Source organism: Artemia sp. Qi Xiang Cuo, chromosome 20, assembly GCF_049724085.1.
Source record: "Artemia sp. Qi Xiang Cuo chromosome 20, ASM4972408v1, whole genome shotgun sequence".
NCBI classification, from domain to species: domain Eukaryota; kingdom Metazoa; phylum Arthropoda; class Branchiopoda; order Anostraca; family Artemiidae; genus Artemia; species Artemia sp. Qi Xiang Cuo.
The window spans coordinates 12,246,501-12,273,720 of NC_142813.1; the positions used below are offsets into that span (position 1 = coordinate 12,246,501).

Below are 27,220 nucleotides of genomic sequence, written 5' to 3' on the forward strand. Positions count from 1 at the left end.
TGAATCGTTTCCTTGAATTGGGCATGTAAATTCCAATTTTGGGAAAAGAAACTAAAAAAATTTGAATATTTTTATTTATTTGTTGAGCTATTTCTTCTTAGTATTATTTTTAGGGTTATTGTTGCTTGAGGATTATAGAATTATGTAGTTTTATTGAGCACGTTTTACTCATATTTTATTTCTTGGTAAATGGTTTCACCCTCCAAACTCATTATATTTGTTATTATAAGGTATAATAATGTTGTTAAATTGTTTTCTTGTTAGTAGTAAACCTTCACAAGCAACGCTTTTGGGGTTTTATCAATTGATTTTGTTTGTGGTATTTTTGAAAATAAATTGTTACTAATAGAGACAAAATGTGAAAAGATGGAAAATTACGCTAAATACGATTTATGTGTTATACAATAGAGTAATCTTAATAAAACGGTAGTATTTTCTTGCTATTTGAAGTAGGAGAGAGACTTTTTCTGAAATAAATTGAACATTGCAAAACACCAGAAAGAAAGCTTTGTCTTTATCTTATACTTTTTGTTTAACAGATATTCTCCAACTGAGAAAAAACAACACTAAGATACACAGAAATCCCCTGTGTATCTTAGGAGACAAACTATCCCCTTGTTACTTTTCCAAAACTGAGCCGAATACCGGTACAAAAACCAAGTGATGCAGGCAATAATGAATAAAAACACACTATTTCTAACCTCAGAGCCACCATATTTAAGAAAACTCATTTATCACCCTATCAGCATCTGGAGCCTTATTATTTTTTAATCCTTTTAGTACTGTTGCTAATTCCTCCTCACAAAACATATAATTCATCCAGACTTGATTCAGCTTCACCGAAACACTTAATTTTATGCTCAAATGCGACTCCCTTCTTCTCAAAAGATACTGGATAAAATGAAAATTTGTGAAATAGGCTGTGCTCGCATGGTATTCCAAATACACATGTTCAATTAAGGGTATATCAATGGAAAAAAAACGAATAACTCTCTTTTTAAGGACCTCTTTTTAATGTCCTCTATTAAGGACCTGGAATAAATCTCTTTTTAAGGACCAGCCAGCTAACAACAGTGGAAGCTGACGCAAATATACAAAACTAACAGTGCTATCTACCGTTCAGCATTTCTTAGCATTGTTTCAAGCTTGGTAAATGTTTTTTATTTTCCAGAAACTGAGAACAGACACTTATTACTACACTAATTTTGTCAATTACACTATTACCATTAATTTTACCTTAATATTACACTGAAAAAAAAGGCTAAGAAACACCAAAAGCTAGATAGGCTTGGTGATCTTTTTTCTCGACACTAGCGTTAATCCCCATTCTTACAATTCGCTCTTTCCTAGGGACCTCCATGTATTTACACTATCAAGAAATTTTCTTATAAAACCTGGGAGTAAATAAAAATGAATAGCTAGTATCAGCAGCTTTTGGCAAGGAACAGTCTTGTAAATATCAGACTTTCAACATAAATTCAATAATAATATGCAATATAATCGAAGCTATTTATAAAAAATAAAAAATATATTTTGGTGAAAATTACTAATGCTTCATCAAATCTACAGAAAACCTGAAAAAGCCGTTCCTAGGGTTGGTGGTACCCAGGGCTACATTAATTACACTGCCCCCTCCCGACTCAAATATAAGCAAAAAAGCCAAAAATAATTTCTGAGACCACACTGGCTAATCATGATAAACAAAAAATCGCGAAGAAAGGAAACGAGGACAATTAACAGCCAGTGAAAAAATTGAAAAATTATGCAAATATTTCGGTCAAGACCTCCGCTTGACCGTCCTCAGTGCAGAATAAAACTGATAAAAATATAAAAACCAAACCTTAAAATAAAAACACGTAAAATTGGACGACCCTTTCCTAGTAACGGTGAAAGGGTAACTCAGTGAAAGGGTCGTCCAATTTTAGTTTCGTGTTTTTATTTTAAGGTTTGGTTTTTATATTTTTATCAGTTTTATTCTGCACTGAGGACGGTCAAGCGGAGGTCTTGACCGAAATATTTGCATAATTTTTCAATTTTTTCACTTGCTGTTAATTGTCCTCGTTTCCTTTCTTCGCGATTTTTTGTTTAAAAAGCCAAAACAAAGTAAAAAATTGGATCAAAGTAGGTAATTCCCCTGGCACAGCACCTTCCAATCCACAGCACCCGGAGTAACTGCCCTGATTGCCCTCCCCCCCTAGGAACGGCTCTGGACCCTGAAATATTTGGCTAAAAGTCTACAAGTAGATAGATTTCGTACGATTACCATTCCTTCAATCTTCTTACGGCATACCTTACTTTAATATTAATGCTCAGCTGAAAATAAATTAGCAAAAAAAAGCACAAGCCGATGCCAATGTCACGTTGTTTTTTTTATATTTTAAATTATGTGCACTTACTTCTTACAATTAAAAAAAAGAGAAAAATGTGTCCTTTAATCAAAGAAGAAAATTATCTCCTCAAAGCAAAGAAAAACAAAACAACAAAGAAACAAATAATTAGCTGTAAACTCGACAAAGGGCCAAATTAAGATCTTGCAGGCCCCCCAGGGCAGTGAATTTCAGCACATCTTAGGTAAAATGCATTCATCAAAGTATCAAAGAACACATAGAAAAAACGTTGACTAAGGCACTTAACTGTATTAGGGGGTTCTCAAATAAATGGTCTACATTAGAGTCTTTTTTTCAAATTAGGTTTTCAGATTCAATGATTTCCTTACTTAAAACAAGATATTAAGCAAGTTGAACAAATTATTTGGTACTCATAAGTTTTAAAGTATTTTATTTATTTCTAAAACAAATAATGTTTAAAAGACTTTGTGATGGTCTTAGGGATCCATTGGCTGCAGTCTAAAGCAATCTATTGGGAAATACAAGCTTGTATGCATGTTTTTTTAAACTTAAAAAAACACATGTACAGGAATGCTTTGAAAGTTTCTGTAAGAAAGTTAATAAAAAAGCTTACTGTGATATCAAAAGCAGATCTATTTCCGAAGCTTCGATAGTATCAATGTAGGGCAAGGCGTCCATTCCTGTCAGTCCAGGGTGGATCCCCATATCCAACTAAAATAAAAAGCTTTACTAAGATCATATAATTCAAGGCGGTTCAACAGAATAATAAGACACACTATTTCTAAGACCACCAAACTTCTCTTGGTTGTAAAACATATTTCACTAAGACAACAGTTCCAAGAGTACCACCCAGAACTGGCAAATTTTACAAATTTGAATGACAAGTTTTGATGTATTTGCTTTTTCCGTATTTTATTTTTGATGTTAATCTTATGGTAACTACATGGGTAATGCTTCTTAAACTCTGGTTTCAACTTTTAGTTGCTTTGTTGAAAAGAAAAAACAGTGACTGTCTTTATGCAGCTCTTATATTAAATATTTGCCTTTTCTAATTTGTTTTTTTTCTAAAATAATTTAGAAGTTACATATTTACTTATTAAAGACGATGGTAATTAAAGGAATGAAAAAGAGTACTGAAGTCTAATCTGGAAAATTTCTATCTTAGATTCTATCTAATAAGGAAAAATTTTATTCATTTTTTTTTTAAAAGAAAAAAACAGTGACAGTCTTTATGTAGCTCTTATACTAAAGATTTGCCCTTGCGGTCTTTAAAAAAGTCTTCTATGTAATCGAGTTTTTGATATTGTTGTGGCTAAATTTTTAAAGAGCTATTTCACTGGATATATAGTATATGCCATGTGTGGAGTGGGCAGTAGCCCAAAAGTACTAGCAACAATAACAACTATCTCATACGATAATTAAGACATATTCCAAACATCATTTTAATATAATACAACTTACAAGTATTTGGTTGGATATATAGTATATACCATGTGCAGAATGGGCAGTAAGGCACAAGCACTGGCAACAGCCAGTATCTCATAAAATGCTTAAAGCACATTCCAAGAGTCATAATAAATATAACATCACTTATAAGTATTTGATTGGATCTAGTATATGCCATGTGTGGAGTGGGCAGTAGCCCAAAAGAACTATGAACAAAAACAACAACTATCTTAAAAAATACTCGAAAAACATTCCAAGAATCATAATAAATATAATATCACTTACAAGTATTTTCTTTCCTTTGAACTCTAGAAGTATACACGACCTTCCTACTTCTTGTCCAGCCCCTCTGGAAAAAAAAGACAAATAAATTAATTACGAATTAAATAAAAGAAGCTTTCCACATTAATTAAGCTGTTTTAAAAACATACTTTCAAAAATATCTTCTTTCATTATTTGTTCTATTACTCCATTTTATCTGCAGCTGTATGTACCTAAAAATAACTGGTTGTAGCCTACAAATATTAAAACAGACATAAATGCCTTTTTATTGAGAAGTATTTTTTCTATTTAGGACATTGACTTGGCTTTTGCTATTTTTTTTTTTTTTTACCTCAGCTTAGAATCTCTTAATGATTTCTTAAACAGTATTGAGTAGGAACTGTTCCTGTTGTAGCCCATTTTTTTCTTTTCTTTTTTTTGCTTGCAGAAACTGTACTTTGCTTGCAGAAACTGCCAGAGTTTGACAAGATTCTTGAATTTACACCATGGACATTAAAGCCCTTAAGAGAGTTCAGGGAACACCTAAAAATTCTGCCTACAAAATAAACTAACCTTTATCCTGAAGTCATAAACAATTACAAGAAAAATGAGGGGTCATGCTATAATGACAGGAGATATCCTGAGCTCTGTTTCTATTCCCAATCTTTATCCCTTCCCTGTACAGTACAGTCTTTTTGGCATCCCTGCTTTCAATTAAAAAATGAGGTATTATCATTTTAAAATGATAGCCCCCATTCCCCCCCCTATATTCAATAATTTACAATTTTTTTTATGAATCATATTTTGGGGTAACTTCCGTTTCAATCTTTAATTCCCCAACATTGTACATAGCTTAGTTTATAGCTAAATTGTGTCTCAATAGGTTTTTTTGGGGGGAGGGGGGCTAAAATATTTTCAGACAGAAGATTTTATTTTCTTTAAGATATCAGGCGTTCAACAATTGAGTATTAAACATTATGAAAATCTTATCTAAAAACAGCAAAAGAAAAAAAGAATTCTGCAAACTTACAACTCAACTGTGGAAACGATTTTTCTGCTATTAATTTCAAAATCAAATTGTAGTGAATGTTGCGTTAAATAATTCTATTCAACTTGAAAATAAAATTCTTGACTACGAATGATGTAAGGAATTGCAAGTGGGAAACTGGTTTCGAAATGATTTAAACTCTTTTCATGAAGACGATACTTTTTTTGTCAACATATGATAAACTGTGCATATTGCAATATTTGCAATGCAATTGCATATTACATCTGTCTGGTTTTTATGCAAAGTAACAAGAGACAAAAATTAGCGAACCAGAGAGTAGTGAAGAATTATGGTATGCAAAGTAATATTTAGCAGGGAAAGTCACTGGTGATAAATCGCTAGGGGTGGCACCGTGATTGCGTGATTTTCGGGGATTCGGGGAACCAAATTTTTTTTTCGGGGTGACGCATAGATTTTGGTGGAAATACCCGAAAATTCGGGGATAGTGCAAGCCCTGCTTGATTTCTAATCAGGAAAGTCGAAATACTAAACCACACGATAAGGAAAAGCTCCGACTTTGTGGTTGACGCAATAGAGAATTGCCGCACAATTAATTAAAAGTCGACCGAACGCCGCTATCTTTGCCGGTGGCGGTGCGCCGGCGGCGTTGCAACAATTCGGCAGCGTTCGACCGGGCCTCTTGTTGGCGGCGTTCGGGCGATCCGCCGGCGCGGCGCCGGGGTCTATTTGCATCATCTGAGGTAGAAATAAACTGTAAAGATGGAGACAAGAATTTTTTGAGTACATCTACTGAAACTGGAAATTAGAAAACTTGTTAAGTCGATTATGAGTTCCTTGTTCGTGGAACGGAATGAATATGAGATGTTTCGTTTTAAAAGTTAAAACTTAGCCTTCAAAATATATAAAATAGACCCTTAGGTTTAACACTAAAGTTGGATCTTTTTATCCCCCTATTACCTATTACCGCTATATATCTAGAAGGCGTTGATTTAAGGTTCCCCATTTGTGGCTCATCATTTCCACCACTAAACAAATCGCCCCTTAGGCTTTCCAAATCATTATAATAAAAAGAAAATGTCCGAATCTATCCCCCAAAATACCGCCTATTGGGTAAATTCGTAGTATAATTTGAAAGTTAGATATCTGGTTGACCACGCTTTCTTATGTTTTAAATAAATTATCTAAAAAAAACAGTATTAGAAATAGGTGCCTTAATCAAGGAGTGTATGGATCGGGGGGGGGGGATTACAATTGTCCCTATAGATTTAGATAATCACTATCCCCTCCCCCCGCCTCATCCTAGACTTTGAAAATTTATTTTATTTTAAAAATACCCTTTTTTGGTATTTTCCTTGAAAAAGAATTGGATACAAAACAAACAAATTGCTCCTCTTTCGTAGATTTTGAAAGTACATTTTGCCTTAAACACATCATTTAAATGTATTTTAAATAAAATTTCACCGGGCACAAAAGCCTGTGATCGAAAGAGAACAGTTCGTCAGTAGAATGCGCCTTCTGGATTTGCCTAGACATATAGCATTTCAATGTTATTCTGGGCCTTTACGTTCCTTCCAGTGCTATTCTGGGCCTTTATGTTCCTTCCTATGCTATTTTGGGGGCCTTTACGTTCCTTCCTATGCTATTTGGGGCCTTTATGATCCTTCCGGTGTTATTTGCTTGAAGCTATAGCAATTTCTATGTTATTTGCGTACAGCCATAGCAATTTCTGTGTTATTCTGGACCTTGCATAACGTGTTGTGAAGGACAAGTTTTTCTGACACGATTTACCGGATTTCTAATTCATGGTATACATGTCTTTTTTAGGGTAAATCCGTGTCAGAAAAACCGGTGTGTCTTTTTTTAGCTGCCAATATATTCAATTATTTTTTGTATATATTCAGGTTTCAACTTAGGATTTTCAACAGTTTGAATAGTTCATTCAACTTATCAGTATTGGTATTTTTGCGATCATTTACATAGATATGGAATATTCTAAGCAGCTTCTGGTGAGTAAAATTTTCTCATTATTATAATAAAAAGAAATTGTCTCGCCATTAAGTTAAGGAAGAGATTCCTTCCTTACACTTTTGTTTTTTTTTCACCTTGTTGTTACCTCTTTTAAAAAGCTTATTTCTTTTAAATATTAAACGGTCCATGTATTTCAATTTTAGTAAATATTCAAAAAAAAAGGCATGTTCACTATGATTTTGGCTCATTGTATATGAAAAATTAAAATAGAATTTGCATATTAGTTTCGGCAGATATGAAAGGTCGCCCCTCTCCTCAATATCTTGCTCTTTACGCTAAAGGAACTCTTGAATCACAAAGGCCGGTTAATTAGAATATATACCTCTTTTGAAAGTGCTAAAAAAGAAAAAAAAATAATAAGCGTATAGGGTGAGATATAGGCTAGAGGGTGAATTCCTTATATACTTAATAATTTTTTAGTTTAGGCTATGTCCAGGAATCCTTTTCTTCCTTTTTTTTCTGTGATTTTAAGTATTTCGTAATTTAGGTATATAACTTTTAAAAACTTTGCATATAATTGTCAATTTTTTTTTGATACTATGGAATTGAGGGTCCAATGCCCTCCGTTAATATTCTGAATAAGTAAGAATTGAGCTAGCTAATTAAATTTTGTCATTTTTTTTTATTTCAAATTTTGGGAGTTTAGTACCATGATATTCGTATGTACGCGAAGGAACATTTGAGCAGAAAAATATTGATTTGTAAAAAGTAGCAGGCATTCTAAAGCACTAATAGATTGAGCGCTACAAGTTTCAGAATCGACTTTATAGGTTAAATTATATCACGGGAAGAGGGTTTTAAAATCCCCCTTCCCTCCAAACTCAAAATTTTCCAAAATTCTACTTCAGAAGCTTTTTTAAATATTTGTAAAGCTTTAAGACATAGAGCACTACAAACATCAGAATTGACTTTATAGGTCAAATTATATTATGGGGAGATGTTTTTGAAATCACCCTTTCCTCCTTCCCTTCCCTCCAAACTAAAAATTTTCAAAAATTTTATTTTAAAAGCTTTTTAAATATTTCTAAAGTGCTACAAACATCAGAATAAACTTTAGAGAGTAATTTATCTGTGAAAGAGGGCTTATTACTAATTTTTTTCTTCTTTTTAAGGATGTTGAGGTGGATTCTTGCATTCACCCTCCCTCCGAAAAGAGACCAAGATGGGGTGATAACACATCAATTGTAAGTTCTCTGGACCAACCAGGACCCTGTCATGACAGTGTCAACTCTGCATAGAATTCGATGAGAGAAAGTGTTATTCGCTATGCACCACGGTCACTTTGTAACGAGCTAACTGCAACTTCTATGGTAAGCACCATTTATCAGATAGCTTTCAACTTTATAGCGCACTCACAAATTCCCTTTTTAAACAAGTTGCTGATAATTTAACTTTAACATTCGACTCAAAGATGACGTTCATGTACTAAAGTTAAGAAAAAAAACGGGTCAGCACGTGCCTCTTAGCCTAATCAAATGCAGATTCCTTCAAGGTGTAACAAAACTTAGCATATGAAAAACCTATCTTTGCTCCGTGTATTCTTCAATGAAATAGGGAACTTCTCGTGAAATTTTTTGGCCATATTTCATTTGAAGTCTTAATTTAAGCGAAATTAAAACGATCATCGTTAGTTCGGCTAACAATTTATAATCAGCTACTTGTATGCGCGTGTGTGTTTTTACTAAAGGGGGTAATTATTGAAGAAAAAAAGGGTGTGTAGGGGTGGGGTAAAAAAAAGGGGGGGGGGGGTAGATTTGTAGGAAAAGGAATCTGCTTCTAGTCTGATCGCTATTTCTTACGGATGGCTAGATTTGTAGGAAAAAGAATCAAGTTCTTTTTTTTAAATGGGGTATTAAGATAATTATTTGGTTGACTTTTTTTTATTTTATTTATTGCTATTAGTCAAACGTTGCGATGTTTTTGTGTGTGTGTGTGTGAGCGTGTGTGTGTGTGTGTGTCAGTGCGTGTGTGTCAGTGTGTTATTAACAAAATTTGTAATTTATTATACATTGTTTGATAAAAAAAAGAAAAAAAAGAAAAGTGTGTTATAATTGTGATAAAACTTTCGTCAAAAAAAAGAAAAAAAAACTTAATCCATTCATTTTCTAGTTTCAGCGGGAAACTGTGAAAACCTCTGCCTTCCCTGGTCCAGGATTTCAAAGTATCATGGGTAATTGTCCCCTCTCGCCGGATGATGATGTTAGTGAAGAGTACGTTATTTGATATCCCCCTGGATTTTCAATTTACAGCTGAAGAAATGGACAGTCTTATGCAAATTGTAGGGCCTAATTTTTCCGGGGACACTTTTAACGATAACTTTACTATTTGTGAATTGGATCCTGTACAAATAGGTGCAGGACATGAAAATAGTGCTATGTCCCCGGAAGTGCGTGAATTTTATTTGTTAGAGTCTGCTCTAAGTCATTTGCAAACATATAGGGTAGATTTTAACCCTCTCGAGGAAAATGCGGGCACTATTTTAACTAACCTTGTGAAAATTCTCCATAGCTATATTGGCAGAAATTGAGCGCGAATTGAGATTCAGATTCAGACTTGGGGAGGTCAAGGGGGAGTTAGAACATAGGTAAATCAAAAAGTTTATTTACAGAAGGGAACATCCGGGAATATATTTCATTTTAATGTTTCAGCAGGAAGCCAGAATTTTTACCCCGGTCTAAACAAATTCGAAGACAACTTCTTTAACTGGGTAAATAAACTAATTTCGACTTTGGACACGTTTAATGAGAGGGGTAGTGGGTCCACAACTTTATACATTGAACGCATGGATATGAATCTCATTAGATTTAAAAAAAAATTTATTTTAAGGAGAGGACGGGGTAACAAAATAAAATGCCACCCAGATTTGTCGGCTACAGGAGGAGTTCAGGGTTTTAATTCTGAAACGGGGCTGCAATGTTTTAAGTATTCATTTTTAACAGCAGCCCATAAAACATTATGTAATGAGTCATCAATGAAAAATCTCGACGAAATTGGACGTAATGGCGGAAAAAATTTCCCTAAAGTAAATTTTGACTGTTTAGAGGGAAAGTATCCGGTGTCCTTTAAAGAAATAAGCATATTTGAAAAAGCAAATGAAAATCTTGGGGTGGGGGGGGTTGTTCTCCAGTATGACACTGAATTTGTAGATGGGGGAAAAAACCAAATAAAAAAGGGGTTTTGTATTCAGTGAGGACACCGATGGTGGAAAATGTTAAAAATTGGGTATGGATTATTTACGAGCCTCCCAAAGATTATAAGAAAGTAAATTCTTATGGTCATTTTTTTTCCCGTTACAGCAATAAGTCGACTATTATCCCAAGGTAAAAAATATGGGGAACGTTTCTATTGCCCCATGTATCTTTCCCCATTTAGATCTCAGCGATAACTCTCGGATCACATGAGCAATTGCAAAATTCATGGCAATCAAATACTAGAAATGTCGGCAGAAAGCAAAGACACTTTACAATTTAAAAATTTCCAAAATTCCCTTCTACAAGTTGATAAAGTGTCTTTGGATTGTGAAACAAGACTGATTGAGGTATCGGACCCATCAAAGCCAAATATAGTCAAGGAACACAAACTAGTTGCGTGTTGCTATGCAGACGCTCGTTGTGATTCCAACAATAAAATGCAATTGGAAGAGTTTTTTTTGGCTATGGACGAGGAGGGCAGCATGGAAAAGTTATTGGTTCCTTTAATAAAAACAGCGAATGGCGCAATTTCACAATTGCGTCATACCAATTACCCAATGACATTGTCAGATAAAGAGCAACTGGCGTTGGAAAAGGGGACAATTTGCTGGGTATGTAGGAGTCCTCTTGCCCCAAAAGACGCTGTCCAGAACCACAATCACCTTATTGACCCCAATTCAACAGGAAAAAGTATTTTTCGAGGGTGGGCTCACAATTCTTGTAATTTAAAAATTAAACAACAACTTTTTCTTCCTGTTTTTATACGTAACTCTAACTATGATCTGAAGTATGTGCTACCAGCATTGGCTCAACTTCAAAGAGATGGAGCAATGGATGAGGCATGGATAGTAGACAGCTTTACGTACAAAATCATACCTAAATCAGCGGAAATGTTGGTTTTTTTAGAATTTACGTGGAAATTTGTTGAACCCGACATTGAGTACACGAATAAAATTCGCTTTTTAGATTCATACAGTTTTTTCCCCAAATCATTGAGCGAATTAATTCAGGTACAGAAAAACGATGACGGTCGCAATGCTTTCCACCTTCTCAAGCAACAATTTCCGAATGACTTATATGATTTGTTAATGGTAAAGGGCATATATCCTTATGTCCATTATTATTCAATGACCATATTCACCGAGGAAACTATTCCTTTAATTTAATTATTTTGCGACAGTCTTCATGATCGGACTTGCACCGCTAAGAAATACAGATTTGCTAAAAAAGTTTGGGCAGAGGGAGGGTGTAAAAACGGATGTGACTACTACAAACTGTATTTGTTGAGCGACATGTTAACTTTGTTAGAAATTATGTGTAAAAATATGGACAAAATCTATGAAGAATTTAATCTTGATTTGGGCTATTATTTTTCTTCGCCTCATCTAGTGATGGACCTTATCCTAAAAATTAGTGGGAAAAAAATTGGGCTAATCACTGACATTGATCAGCATCTGTTCATAGAAAGGTCAATGAGGGGGGGTTTGTTTTTCACGGGGATCGTATCTTGGAAACTGATCCAACAGGAGAGAAGACGGGGATAAAATCATATGCTGTTTTCCTCGATATGAATTCTTTCTACCCCTTGACCATGTCCCATTATGCACTACCTTGCGGCGACTATAAATGGCTCAATGACCCTCAAGCTCCCCATTTCCCCAACATTGACAGTGTTGAGGAGAATGGACCGGTTGGATGGTTTTTTGAAATTGATGGAGAGATACCAGTCGAGCTTCACGATTCAGTAAAGGATTTGGTTTTCCCATGCATCAATAGACCTGTGACTAAGGGCTCTTTGAGCTCTCGCAATAGGCGTTTAGTTGAGGTGGACGGATTGTATTGGACATCTTCAACACAAAAACACTTCGCTGACCTTCTGCCGAAAAAAAACATGGCTGCACATTATGTGGCTTTGAAATGGATTCGCAATAGTACTTTCCAAGTCAAACATTTTCAGCTAGCACTTCAGTTTCGTCAAAAACCCACGTTAAAAACTTTTTTTGACACTTTTGTCAGCAAATGCTCTAAAGCGCAGACGAAAGCTGAAAAAGAAATTTATAAACTAGGTTTGAATTCGGCTTTCGGTAAAATGCGTGAGTGTTCGCAATAGGAATCGTTGTGACTTCGTGACCGATCCTAAACAATGTGCTCGAATTATTGCCGATCCAAATTACACTTCCTTTACAATCATTGGCCCGAACATGGTACTATTGAATAGGAAAAAAAAAGACGCATTGTCTTGAATAATAATATTGCTGCAGGCAGTGCGATCTTGGAGATCTCTAAAAAGCTCAAGTTGGAATTCTACTACAATGTGGCTGGGTTACAATGGCCAGAAAAGGGGCAAGTAGAGGTCTGCTACGGTGAAACGGATTCTCTCATGTTAAAAGTAAAAACCCCAAATCTAATTGATGATTTGGCGCACGGTGAAATTATCAGCTCACGGAGGGACTACACCAATGGGGGTGGCCTTTACCCTTAGATTGTGAACCGTCAGGCACACAATAAGATTTTATTTTCTAAATCAGAAACAGTACGAGACATGATTTTCAGTGGTTTGTTTTCAGATCCAAAGGTGTAATTTATATAGACACACGAAGAGGAAATCAAGAAACGTTGCAATGGAGTGCTCACATGCTATGTGGATAAGAATTTCGACATGGACATTTATAGGAATTGTATTGCTGAAAATACAATTCCACGAGCCAAATTGTTGGCAATTCGTTCTCTCAACTACATGAACTTTACTGTAAATGTAGAAAAAATTGCCATGAGTACCATTTCCGACAAGGTCTATGTTTGTCAAGATGGTGTGACCACCCTCCCCCTTGGACACTATTTAACTTCAGACCGGGCCGAATGTGTTACCCATAGGGAAAGTCTCGGTTTGAATAAATTCCTGTAAATTATTTCCTAAAAAATTTTGGGGGGGGGGGGGGGGGCTCACGGCCTTTGGGGGGGGGGGGGGGTCCTCGCGGCCCGGGGGGGGGGGCGGCCGCCGCCAGCAGGGGGCGCACCGCCACAAGTTATCTTTTTACTTAGAGCAGATTTTTTTTTGTAAATGTTTCATTAAAAAAAGTGATATTATTTCAAGTGCTCTCTAATTTAATGTTGTATTTTTTTTTCTCTATAAATAAACAAAAAAAGTATTCAAGTGTTTTTTTTTCTCTCTATGTGCCCATGTAAATGTTGTATTTTTTTTATTATAAATAAATTTAAAAAAAAGTGTATTTTTTCATGTTTAAAGTGCTTTTTTCAATGTATTGTTACTTTTTTATGTATATAATAAAAGAAAATATGATTCTTTATTCGTCTTGAAGAACAGAGTAGTAGTAGTAGGGAAATTATTTCGTCATTAGACAATTAGGGTCTACAGTTAGTTGTCCAGGTGAACTGTTGAAGGGAACATGTATCAATTTAAAACACCATTCAGATCGTTTCTGTGTAGGCCCTCAATGTCGGGCAAAACAACACTCTTAACTAAAATAATTAAAAATTGTGATAAAATGTTTGTGAAAAAACCGAAAAAAATATACTATTGCTATAGTATTTGGTAGGAGCCAAACTATAAAATGAAAGTAATTGCTGCCACTACGGGTTTGGTCCAGACCCGGCTCCTACAGGGACTTGATGCTTTCAACATTGTTGAACCACACTCTTGACTGATAGATAATGATCTGGCTAAATTTATTGAACAATGGTCCCAGGAAATGTTGCAATTGTTCACTGTTCGCTCTCATCATGAACAGATTTCCGTTACTCTGGTTCTACACAATCTCTTTCATCAGAGCAAATGTATGCGAACACTTGCTTTGAATTGTACCTACTATATCATATAAAGAGTTGTTCGTGATTCTAGCTCACTAATAACTCTCAATATACAAATCCATCCTGGTGACCCTAAATTTTTGCTCTCAGCATACAATCGGGCAACTAACAAACCCCACTGTTATATCCTATTGGATCTTAATCAATATACACCCGAGGATCTGCGTGTAGTCACAGATATTTTCGACAATGAAATTACAATATATCTCCCCGTGAACACTAAAAAGACCTATTAGTCCGTATAATTACACTGAAGAAACTACATGAAAATAGACATTTGTTTTCTGTTCTAAGCACTTCAAAACCTTAGCTTAGGAAGGCAATACTCAAACATGGTATTGACAATGATTTCATTAATCTAATATTCTAAATTTTTTTAAATTTGACTGTGGTTAATGTTCAAGTGCCAGAAGTAGTTAAGCAACAGAAAAAGCAACATCGTTACTTTGTACGTAAATTGGCTTCTAAAAAGAAAGTAAATAATTTCAAAAGGAAACAACTTCTTCAGGCAGGCGGTAGCTTTTTCACACTTTTACTGCCAATAATTGCAGGACTTGTAAACAGTTTTCTCTAGAGAATGGCAAAACCCTATAAATTGACTCCAATAGAACTTGCTCTCTCACCCGTCGAACACTTTGAGAACAATCTGAGTAAATTCCTTGACAATGAAACTATTGATGATGATAAAAAATTGCTTTTACTTCAAGATGCACTTCGCCGAGTGGACAAACACAGGTCCTATCGGTCAAAGCCCACTGCTGCTGCTGATGATCAAAAAAAAGAGTCATCTTCTCAAGAGTCTGCGGATGCTGTAACAATAATAAAGAAGGAGGATTTGGATTAATTTTTTTTTAAATTTAGAAATCTAAGGCCTCAATAAAACCTTGAACAATTAACACAACTCCTATCCTGTCTCTTGGAAAGTGGTCACATTCAAGTTGAGAGCAATGGGGAAAGGATTATAATTCAGGGCAAGAGTTATAATCTACTTGATTTAATCTACGACATGGTTACAAATCATAAAGGACTATTATCATTTGACACTCATCTATACAACTTTCTAAATGCATTAAACTTCCCCAAAAGTCTTATTGGCAATAGACAAATTCTAAAAAAATTAAATGAACATGCATCATCATCAACAGCATTAAAATATGAAGTTGAAGAAGAAGAAGATTTGAAATCAATTTTGGAGAATACTAGCACACCACTGGTAGCTAGACAAAAGAGAAGACGCATCAAGTAAACGTCACCACCACCACCGCCAACAGCCAGTATACAAAGTTGTAGTAGGTGTAACAAAACCTCCTTACATTCAAAATTGTTGAAGTTCCGAAATATGCTAATGAAAATATAGGTCAGGCAAGAATTTTTATTTCCAACATAATAGGTACCATAGTTACTTATGTTCAAAATAAAACTATATGTGACTCCAGAGAATGAACCCATTTACACATTGCATAGAAATTAGAATTCGTGTCAAACAATACAGAACAACTAAAGCGTGATACCCGTTGCATATGATGAAAGCAGATCTCCTGACTCTAGTTGAGATTCAACGACGTCACAATACACCGTACAAGCACATTCTACTTGCAATCAGTGTTTTTAGTCGCTATGCATATGCAGTTCCATTGCGATCAAAGAGAGGTGTTGAAGTTGCTCAGGCCGTTGAAAGTATTCTCGAAAAGCATTCATATAAAAAAAATTCTAACGGTTCGCGGTAGAGAATTTCTTAATCCTCATGTTGCAAAAGTAGTAGAGAAATATAGTACACTGATCTATCTTAGTCAGAGACATATAAAAACTATAATGGCAGAAAGATTCATATAAAATGTTTGACTTTTAATTTCAAGATATTGTAGATTGAAAAATACATCGGATTCTATTAATGATCTAAATAAAATCATGCTGATTTGTAATCAACGACGTCATAGTTCATTATCCAGCTCTACAAAGACGGACGTTTATCAATCTGATCATGATACAATTGACGACTCTCTTAAACAATATTCCAATGAATCAAAAGTCTAGAAGAAAAATAAATTAAATGTCGGTGATACTGTTCGAAATGATAGAACAACTAATCTTTTTGAAAGGGGGAATTACTTATGGTCCACTGAACTTTTTAAAGTGTCAATAATCATAGACACTAAACCCATAACTGATCGCTTGCGTGATACCAAAGATGAAGAGATTCTCGGTGGTTTTTATGGCTATGAACTGCAAAAAGTTAAAAATGCTAATCAAATCTACCAAATTGTAAAGATATTAAAGACACGTACTCGTGGCGGTAACAAACAGTTACTTGTTCGGTGGCTAGGATACAACTCTGATTTTGATTCTTGGATCGGTGTTGAAGATATTTACAATGCCCAATGATTTCTATGTAACTTTCATGTCCAACGTTTCCGATCCTCTCTACAATGACTTGAATACGACAAGTGATTTTTGGACAAAACTCTCCCCCGCCATCAAATTTGACGGTGCGTATGAAGTGATTCTTGTCGACTGTATTTTAAAAAATACGTATGATATCCTGAGAAAAGAACGTAAATATTAAATAAAAGTTATACCAATCTATTGGACTATAAATAGGTTGGGCTCTGCCGAATATGAATGGGTCGAAGCACTTAAAGCTAGTGAATATCCACATGTCAGATTGAAATATATTGAATATGATAATATGGGAGATTTATGTCGTACAATTAATAGAAAAATTTCATATCGCAGGATTGGTATATTCTATTCTAATTATTCATTGGAACTTAATAGGATTTACATTAGTTCACCTATTGAAACTGAAACAATTAGTCTCAATGATGATCTGAAATAAGCTCTTGGCTTCAAACAGAATTTGATCAATGGGGAAAATGTCGGCTCAGTTTACGGGATGAATCAAGTTCTTTTTGCTTATTATCCACCCGGTTTCGACTCGGAATCTTGCATATTTGTCTATGTATCCTTTGTGGAAACATCGAGAATCGGTAATTCAAATGTCCCCCTCCTACGTGTTCTTAAACGGAAAACAACTCATGAACTTGTTCATCACTATAATATAAAGCATCTTCAGTATGTTCCTGTAAACACTTTGAATTTGGAACTCTGCCAGTTAACACTAAGAAGTGAATAGGGTGATCCTCTAGCAATAACAAAAGGCTTAGCAGTGATTACATGTCATTTTCGACCCATAGTCAACGAAGGCACAATTACCTAAAATAATCAATAAAAGAATTTCATTTGTCTATCCCAATATTGATTATGTTAGAGCCTTGAGTACACGTCAAATAGGCAATGGATTAGACTGCTATAAGGGTCGGACTAAAATGACTGGGTATGATCTTGGTAACTAGTGTGCAAGGTTATTTGATTCTGCACTACCCCATGCCAGAAAATATCTTGTACCTGCTGCATCAAATTTTGCTGCCTCCACACTACAGGACTGGGGGTCGGGCAAGAATTTTAAGGAGAGTGTTAAGGAAAATATTACATCTTCAGCAAGAGCCGTTGGTGAACAATTAAAATCTCGACAAAATGGGGAGGGATTGAAAAGGATGCGTTCGCGTCATTCACTCATCAGTCTTCACCCAGGCAGGAAGCAAAGGACATCAACAAGGACTTTGAGGAATAAAACAACGAAGGCCAATAAGAAGAAAAAGATTGTTAGATCAAAGAAGGATTTCTTTTCTTAAGATGACTTATCTCCCCCACAAAGAATAATATCCATCAATCAGCTCCTCATTATATCTATTCAATGCTGAAAATGTTGATGTCAGTGTCAAGTATGTGTACTATGAACAGTTTCACCCCCAACAACTCCTCTCGGAGAATATACAATTTCAAATATTTTCCACTGAAGACTATTTAATTGATTTGTCATCAACATTTATTGATCTAAATGTCGCGGTGAAGAAAATGTCAGATAATGCAACTCCAAATGCCGGCGATGGTCTATCCTACGAAAACTATATTCTACACAACCTATTCAAAAAAATTAATGTATTTATTAATGGTGTTTTCGTGAGCACTAGCAATAATTTATCAAACTATGCAAGCTACATACAATTTATGATGATGACGCCAATGGCATACAAGGAGATTAGAGGGCAATCATTGAGCTATGAATATCGAACGGGTGTTGATACTGACGGTGAGTTGACTACTGCAGTGACCCAGGAGTATCATCTGGTTGGAAAATTAAATCATGAGATATTCAATATATCACAATGGCTATCCCCCCATGTCAAGATTGACATAAAGTTACAGATGGCAACATCGAATTTCATTTTGAGAAAAACACTTCCTGCAGCAGCCGATGCAAATGTCATTATCACATCGGCAATTCTTCATGTTCGAAAACAACAGGTTATGAGCTCTGTTGCATTGGCAGTGGAAAAACTAAGAGCCGATGGTAACAACATTAAACTTCGTGTCCCCCAGACAATCCCCAATCAACGTCACATTGCCGCCGGTTCTCGTAGCTATAGCGACTCATCATTTATCAATGGGGAAATAACATCGAAATTGGCTTTGGCCTTTGTGAAGCGTGGTGGTGCCGTTGGATCCTGGACTGAATCCCCCCCATGCTTTTAATTTTTTATGTCTATCAAGCCTTGTGTTCAAATTGAATGATATTTCACTGTAAACTCTATCATTTGACAAAAAATCCTATAGAACTCTCTACGAGTTGGCCATGCAATCCCTATATCATGATTCTCAACTATTTGAAAATGGAATAACCGATTCAATGTTTTCAAAAAATCATGGGGTTATTGTTTTGGACTTGTCAGGCACACAAGATATGAGTATAGTACGAACAGGGAATGTACGTTTAGAGTGTAAATTTGCCAATGCTCTGACTGAGAGTATCACGCTAATATCATTGAGTCAATTTGAAACCTATTGGGAAATCACACCCGACGGCAGTGTTCTACTAGACCTTGCACCATGAACACAAACCAAATAATCAAGGTATTTAGTATGGATTCATACATGTCCCAGTACAAGTCCTTTTGCATACCTTCGGATTTCATTGAAAAAATTCCAAGTGTTAACAATACCCTAATCATTGTTATTAGCAATCCATCGACTTTGAAGATCGGTCATTGGCTATGCATCTTTCAAACAGCCAAGAATATTGAATTTTTTGATCCTTTTGGTCTATCGTATAAATTCTACGCTCCATACATCAGCAAATTTATTGAAAGCAGTGGGAAAACCATTATTCAAAATCAACGAAGAGTACAGGATTTAACGACTAAGACATGTGGCTTTCATGCACTACTCTTTTTCATGTTCAGATGTCGTGGCTACACCTACGAGCAGTTTCTCAACATCTACGTTGACTTACCTCGATTGAGTGACTTTCTAGTGCATAAAATACTTACAAGTGTATTTAATATTGATTTTAGTGCCCTGAGAATAAAATGTACTAAAGAAGTATGTGAAATTGTTTATTAATAAAACAAAAAAATATACACAACATAAAACGACTTTTCTGCTCTTTAGATTTCATCCACTACTAGGTATTTGTCGACAGCAACTAGTGCAGATAGACTATCTGAATTCACAGTGTACTGTTACTGATGTACTGCAATGTCACGGTCACATTTTATACAGTAGAGAGTGACTTTACTCTTGTCGTATCTCTTTATATAGTCAATGATACTATTCCTATTCATTCTATAGAATTCAAATGTTTCAATTTGCGTATTTGAAGCAATTCATAAACTGTGTCCTCAAGTGTCGAATTACATTCCGTCACAGCCAAATAAAAATCAGTGGGTTTATAATCATAACACCCAATGTCTTCACAACAATGAAGTAGAAACCATATTCTCTTGTTGTTCCAACAGTTGTATCGTTGACCTGGTTCCTCCTCCTAGAACAATCTAAAACCATGACGATACCAATCTCGTAGCAATAAACTAAATTCACGGTTAGGATTCTTTCTAATCATACCGAGATATGTATTCTCCCACTGATTAAATTTATCATAATGACAATTGGAGCATAGGTAACCTCTAGGATGAGAGTCACACACCTCTTCAAGACAGGAATTACAACCTTTAATTTGTACAGCGTATCCTCTATGCAATTTACATGGGTTGCATAATCTACACTTTTCATCATACTCATCAATTATTGTGCAATTCTCACATGATGACCAGCTGCCCAGTGAATACATACATAGTGGACATGTATAGAACATTTTGTCATGTGTTGACGTTCTCACTACCACAATGAAACTGAGCTAGCAACATCAAAAACTTGTCTGAGATAGAGAGAGAGAGAAAGGAGTAAATCATCCTCGAGCATCATCTTTCTCATGAAAAAAAGTCTTAAATTTCTAAACTAATGTATAAAAGCATATCCAAAGTATCATTTTGCAATGTCGTGATTAATATATCAATAAATTTTGTAAATACATTTGGACCACAATGTAGAAGCTTCATACAATAGTCTAATGATGGAGAATCAGTTTTCATTATATCGACAATCATTCCACGAGAAAATATCTTCCTTTGAATAGACAACTCTAGAAAATTGTCATCTAGAATCAAATGTTTTTACATTATAACTAGATTCCTGATGATTCGATCTTTCTCGAATCTTTGCATTTTTTTTTAGAGTCCTAACTCTCTCACAACCAATTTCAGACTAACCAGAATTTCTTTCTACTCTAAAAAATATACGCTAATCTACTATAGAAAGAAAAAAAAAACCATTGATTTAGAAAAAATTTTATTGAATATAATTTCAATAATAATATTCACTGATGCATTTTATTCTCATCAACATATTTTGATAAGACATCTAATTCTGACCGAAGTTTATTTATATGGAGAATATTCACTTTTCCAGCAAAACATAGCTGCTCCTCCTGCTTAAATTTGCTTAATGATATCACATATCTAGCATACATAGTGTCCCATTCAAGACATAGTGTACAACCAGCGGTTATTTCCACAGCCACATTGGGTACTCGTGTATCATTGCTGCTGTTGTCAGCTCCATTATTAATCTCCAATAATGTAAATGCACCACTCATTTTTTCCTCTACTAATATCCTCGCAAATAAACTATTCTCTTTGAATTCGAGTCTCTTACTAATAGGAATTATAAAGAAAACTAGTCATTTTATTCAAATTTTACTCACCTATCAAATTATACTCATTCTCTTTGAAAAGGTGTAGTGCCCTGTAGAAGTGTTTACCAATATGCATGGGGATAATCATTCTCTTTTAAGAGGTGTAGAGTTTCTATAGAATAACATTGAAATTGCTATATGTCTAGGCAAATCCTGTCTAGGTCATCAACGCTGTATCTAGAAGTTTTGTTTGGGGTGGCAATTTTTAAATTGGGGTTTCGGTTGGTTTTATTTTAATTTTATAGAATAAAATTAAAAATACATTAAAAGTTCGTTTATGTGCATTTTTGCTACTCTTTAACGAGCCAGACAAAAATATCGGAAGGGGGGGGGGGTAAATTCCCTAAATATCTTAGATTCGGCCTTGAGCGTCACTAAGAATAGTTAACAGAAAATAAGACAAAAATATCGGAAGGGGGGGGGGTAAATTCCCTAAATATCTTAGATTCGGCCTTGAGCGTCACTAAGAATAGTTAACAGAAAATATCGTTGGCACATGTTTACTTTAAAATTGAAAATGCTTCGATGTTCAAACTCAACCAACTTATTTCTTTACTACATCCACACCACATTCCATTTCACATTCATCCACTATATCGACTTTGCATACTATAAACACAAGAAACTTGTGACAGTTATCAGCTGAAGTTCAATTCAAGGTGGTTATAAGTCATCTTAGTAACTAAAATTTGTTTGACATAACGAAATGAGATCAGATAAGAAATCCATAATCACCTGAATAGTCATCCATATCAGAAGAAAATACGAAATTCCACATTTTGTAGATAGTACCTTAAGGATTCTCATGTATGTAGAATTTGACTTCATATTTTTACCAAGATCGCAGCCTTTGATAAAAAAACTTTGTCCTGCTTTCATAATTGCTCTGATTTTCATGTGCTAGTAGCTTTTAATGAGCCGTCCAACTTTGAAATCAATAAATTTCGCATGTTTGATTCAGCATAAATAACAGATTTTGTTGTTGCATATATTGAAATCAAAACTTCAATTTTTAGAATAAGAGGGTCGTTCTTTCCTTACAGTTTATTATAACTAGCTGTTTGGTCCAAGTTTTATTTATGAAGGAGGGTTACTGCCCCCTCCTTTAACTCCCTTTTCTTATATTCAAGTTTAATGTTCGTAAAAAAAAAAATATATTTGAGAATGATGATAATTCTTTAGTCTATTGCACTTTTATATATGAATTTCATATATAATATGAGTAGAAACGCCTTATTGACTCCGAACAGGACCACGTGGTTTATGGTTTTATCACTGAGAATGAAAAAACAGAATTTTTCTCACTTGAAAAAACATGAATTTTCTCACTTTGATGAATGTTTTCTTGGACGGTTATGTGTGTTGGTCAATTTATTTGATGTTTTTCTCGGATGTCAACAGTAATTCATGTCTGTTTTATGGTTCGTTGTCAGTGAGAATGAAAAAACAGGAACTTTCTCACTTTGATGGATGTTTTATGGTTTTTGTCAGTGAGAATGGTAAAAAAGGATTTTTCTCAATTTGATGGATGTTTCAAGGTCGATTTATTTGTTGTTGTTTGTCCAGGTGTAATGACATTGGGGTGATTTACATAATCGGCGGGGGAATTATTGATTCACGAAAGGGGAATTAAGAAACAAACATGGCTTCTTTGATCTTTAGGCTAACCTAACCTGAGAAATTGATTTACATAATCGGCGGGGAATTATTGATTCACGAAAGGGGAATTAAGAAACATTATGGCTTCTTTAATCTTAGGTCTGAGAGATAAACGTTCTTTAGGTCAGAGAGAAAAAATCATATTCTATTTTTAAATAGGGCTTCATTGATCTTTAGTGTCAGGAATTAGAAATGACATCACTTGTTATCTTGAAATTTTGCGGGAGTCTAAAGAGATAGAAATTTTATTTTTAAATACGGCTTCACTGAGCTTTAAGTCGGAGAGATAAATTGATATTCTAACGAAACCTTAATAGTGTAGCTAGGAACATTTATGAGATGAAGATATTAACGTAGGAAAGGGTTTCCTAGAAATTTGAAATGTGACAGCGCAGGGATTCCAAAAACAAAAGGAACACGCTGAGATTACGTTTAGGGATTATTTGGGTGAAACTGCTTTAGACATTTTGGGGAATTATTTCGGCGAAACAGTTAGAGACATTTTAAAAGATGATTTTAGAAGAGGTTTTAGAAGAGGATTTGAGTGTGATCGTTATAATACACAAGTTCCATTTGAACAGTGTCGTGAGGTACCATACCCCAACCCCAAAGGGCCCCCGATCCCCCTACCCCGACCCAAAGGGCTCCGATCCCCATACCCCAATCCCGAAGGAACCCCCGGTCCCCAAAGGTTCCCCGGGCTCCCAAAGGGTCCCCCGGGCCCCCAGCGCCCCAAAGGCCCCTGAGCCTCCATTTTTAAATACTTTTTAAGGCTTTATTATATCTTTTCAGAGCAAGTTGTTTTCTTAATGTCCATCCTAAACCCATTTTACAAGTTGAAGCATCCATCCTTTTCACCCACAACTTTACATTACAGCTTTTTGGATACCTCAACACCAGGAAATACTTTTCAAAGGGGCATTTCAGAGCAACTTTTTTTCTTAATGTCCCTTCTAAACCCATTTTACAACTTGAAGCATCCATCCTTTTCACCCACAACTTTACTTTACAGCTTATTGGATACCTCAACACCAAGAAATACTTTTCAAAAGACATTTCAGAGCAAGTTCCTTTCTTAATGTCCCTTCTAAACCCATTTTCCAACTTGAAGTACTCATCTTTTCACCCACAACTTTACTATAATGCCTTTTTGGATACCACAACACCAAGCAATGCTTTTCAAAAGACATTTCACAACAAGTTCTTTTCTTAATACCCATCCTAAACCCATTTTACAACTTGAAGTACCCATCCATTTCACCCACAACTTTACTTTACAGCTTTTTGGATACCTCAACACAAAGAAATACTTTTCAAAAGGCATTTCAGAGCAATTTCCTTTTCTAATGTCCATTCTAAACCCATTTTCCAACTTGAAGCATCCACCCTTTTCACCCACAACTATACTTTACAGCTTTTTGGATACCTCAACACCATGAAATACCTTTCAAAAGGCATTTTACAACAAGTTCTTTTCTTAGTGACCGTCCTAAACCCATTTTACAAGTTGAAGTACCCATCCTTTTCTCCCAAAACTATACTTTACAGCTTTTTGGATACCTCAACACCAAGAAATACTTTTCAAAAGACATTTCAGATCAAGTTCCTTTCTTAGTATCCCTTCTAAACCCATTTTACAAGTTGAAGTACCCATCCTTTTCACCCACAACTTAACTTTACAGCTTTTTGGATACATCAAAACCAAGAAATACCTTTCAAAAGACATTTCACAACAAGTTCTTTTCTTAATGTCCTTCCTAAACCCATTTTACGAGTTGAAGCATCCATCCTTTTCACCCACAACTTTACTTTACAGCTTTTTGGTTACCTCAACACCAAGCAATACTTTTCAAAAGGCATTTCAGAACAAGTTCTTTACGTAATGCCTCTTCTAAACCAATTTTACAGTTTGAACTACTCATCCTTTTCACCACAACTTTACTTTACGACTTTTTGAATACCACAACATCAGGCATCACTTTTCAAAAGGCATTTTCAGATCAAGTTCTTTATGTAATCCCCCTTCTAAACCAATTTTACAAGTTTTAGTTAAGAGTTTAGAGTTTTTAGCTAAGACTCTTAGCTTAGAGTTTTTGTTGAAGTTCTAGTTTAGTTTAGTTTTAGTTAAGAGTTTAGAGTTTTATCTTAGATTCTTAGCTTAGAGTTTTTGTTATAGTTCTAGTTTAGTTTAGTTATAGATAAGAGTTTGAAGTTTTACCATAGAGACTCAGCTTAGAGTTTTAGTTTAGTTTAGTTTTAGTTAAGAGTTTAGAGTTTTTTAGCTTAGACTCTTAGCTTAGAGTTTTTGTTAGAGTTCTAGTTTAGTTTAGTTTTAATTAAGAGTTTAGAGTTTTTAGCTTAGAGTCTTAGCTTAGAGTTTTAGTTAGAGTTCTACTTTAGTTTAGTTTTAGTTAAGAGTTTAGAGTTTTACCATAGAGTCTTAGCTTAGAGTTTTAGTGAGAGTTTAAGTTTAGTTTAGTTACAGTTATGAATTTAGAGTTTTAGCTTAGAGTCCTAGCTTAGAGTTTTACTTAAAGTTGTAGTTTAGTTAAGTTTTAGCTAAGAGTTTCGAGTTTTAGCTTAGAGTCTTACCTTTGAGTTTTTGTTAGAGTTCTAGTTTAGTTTAGTTTTAGTTAAGAGTTTCTTAGAGTTTTACTTAAAGTTTTAGTTGGGTTAAGTTAAGTTTTAGTTAAGAGTTTCGAGTTTTAGCTTAGAGTCTTAGCTTAGAGTTTTTTGTTAGAGTTCTAGTTTAGTTTAATTTTAGTTAAGAGTTTGATGTTTTACCTTTGAGTTTCAGTTAGAGTTCTAGTTTAGTTCAGTTTTAGTTAAGAGTTTGGTGTTCTACCTTAGAGTCTTAACTTAGAGTTTTAGTTAGAGTTCTAGTTTAGTTTAGTTTTAGTTAAGAGTTTAGGATTTTAGCTGAGTCTTAGCTTAGAGTTTTTGTTAGAGTTCTAGTTTATTTTAGTTTCAGTTAAGAGTTTAGAGTTTTTAGCTTAGAGTCTTAGCTTAGAGTTTTTGTTGAACTTCTAGTTTAGTTTAGTTTTAGTTAATAGTTTAGAGTTTTAGCTTAGAGTCTTAGCTTAGAGTTGTTGTTAGAGTTGAAGTTTAGTTTAGTAATAGTTAAGAGTTTAGAGTTTTAGCTTAGAGTTTTAGCTTAGAGTTTTTGTTAGATTTCTAGTTTATTTTAGATATAGTTAAGAGTTTGGAATTTTACCTTTGAGACCTAGCTTAGAGTTCTAGTTTAGATTATTTTTATTTAAGCGTTTAGAGTTTTTTACCTTAGAGTCTTTGCTTAGAGTTTTAGTTAGAGTTCTAGTTTAGTTTAGTTTTAGTTAAGAGTTTAGAATTTTAGCTTAGTGTCTTAGCTTAGAGTTTTTGTTAGAGTTCTAGTTTAGTTTAGTTTTAGTTAAGAGTTTAGAGTTTTTAGCTTAGAGTTTTAGCCTAGAGTTTTTGTTGAAGTTCTAGTTTAGTTTAGTTTTAGTTAAAAGTTTAGAGTTTTAGCATAGAGTCTTAGCTTAGAGTTTTTGTTAAAGTTGAAGTTTAGTTTAGTATTAGTTAAGAGTTTAGAGTTTTAGCTTAGAGTCTTAGCTTAGAGTTTTTGTTAGAGTTCTAGTTTAGTTTAGTTATAGTTAAGAGTTTGGAGTTTTAACTTAGAGTCATATCATAGAGTTTTAGTTAGAGTTCTAGTTTAGTTTAGTTTTAGTTAAGAGTTTATAGTTTTAGCTTAGTCTTAGCTTATAGTTTTTGTTATAGTTATAGTTTAGTTTAGTTTTAGTTAAGAGTTTATAGTTTTAGCTTATAGTCTTAGCTTAGAGTTTTTGTTAAAGTTGAAGTTTAGTTTAGTTATAGTTAAGAGTTTAGAGTTTTAGCTTAGAGTCTTAGCTTAGAGTTTTTGTTAGAGTTCTAGTTTAGTTTAGATATAGTTAAGAGTTTGGAGTTTTACCTTAGAGTCATAGCATAAAGTTTTAGTTAGTTCTAGTTTAGTTTAGTTTTAGTTAAGAGTTTAGAGTTTTTAGCTTAGAGTCTTAGCTTAGAGTTTTTGTTGAAGTTCTAGTTTAGTTTAGTTTTAGTTAAGAGTTTAGAGTTTTAGCTTAGAGTCTTAGCTTATAGTTTTTGTTAGAGTTTAAGTTTAGTTTAGTTTTAGTTAAGAGTTTAGAGTTTTAGCTTAGAGTCTTAGCTTAGAGTTTTTGTTATAGTTCTAGTTTAGTTTAGTTATAGGTAAGAGTTTGAAGTTTTACCTTAGAGACTTCGCTTAGAGTTTTAGTTTGGTTTAGTTTTAGTAAAGAGTTTAGAGTTTTTT

At 34.5% G+C, this 27,220-nt stretch overlaps 1 protein-coding gene across 1 annotated transcript in view; it reads right to left on the reverse strand.

Annotated features, from left to right (window-relative positions):
- The window catches only part of Cpsf73 (cleavage and polyadenylation specificity factor 73), a 108,464-nt gene that overhangs the window by 64,551 nt on the left and 16,693 nt on the right, over positions 1-27,220 (reverse strand). Inside the window, 2 exon segments of the mRNA XM_089106159.1 lie at positions 2,962-3,059; positions 4,080-4,143. Coding sequence (XP_088962285.1) covers positions 2,962-3,059; positions 4,080-4,143 — 162 coding nt within the window.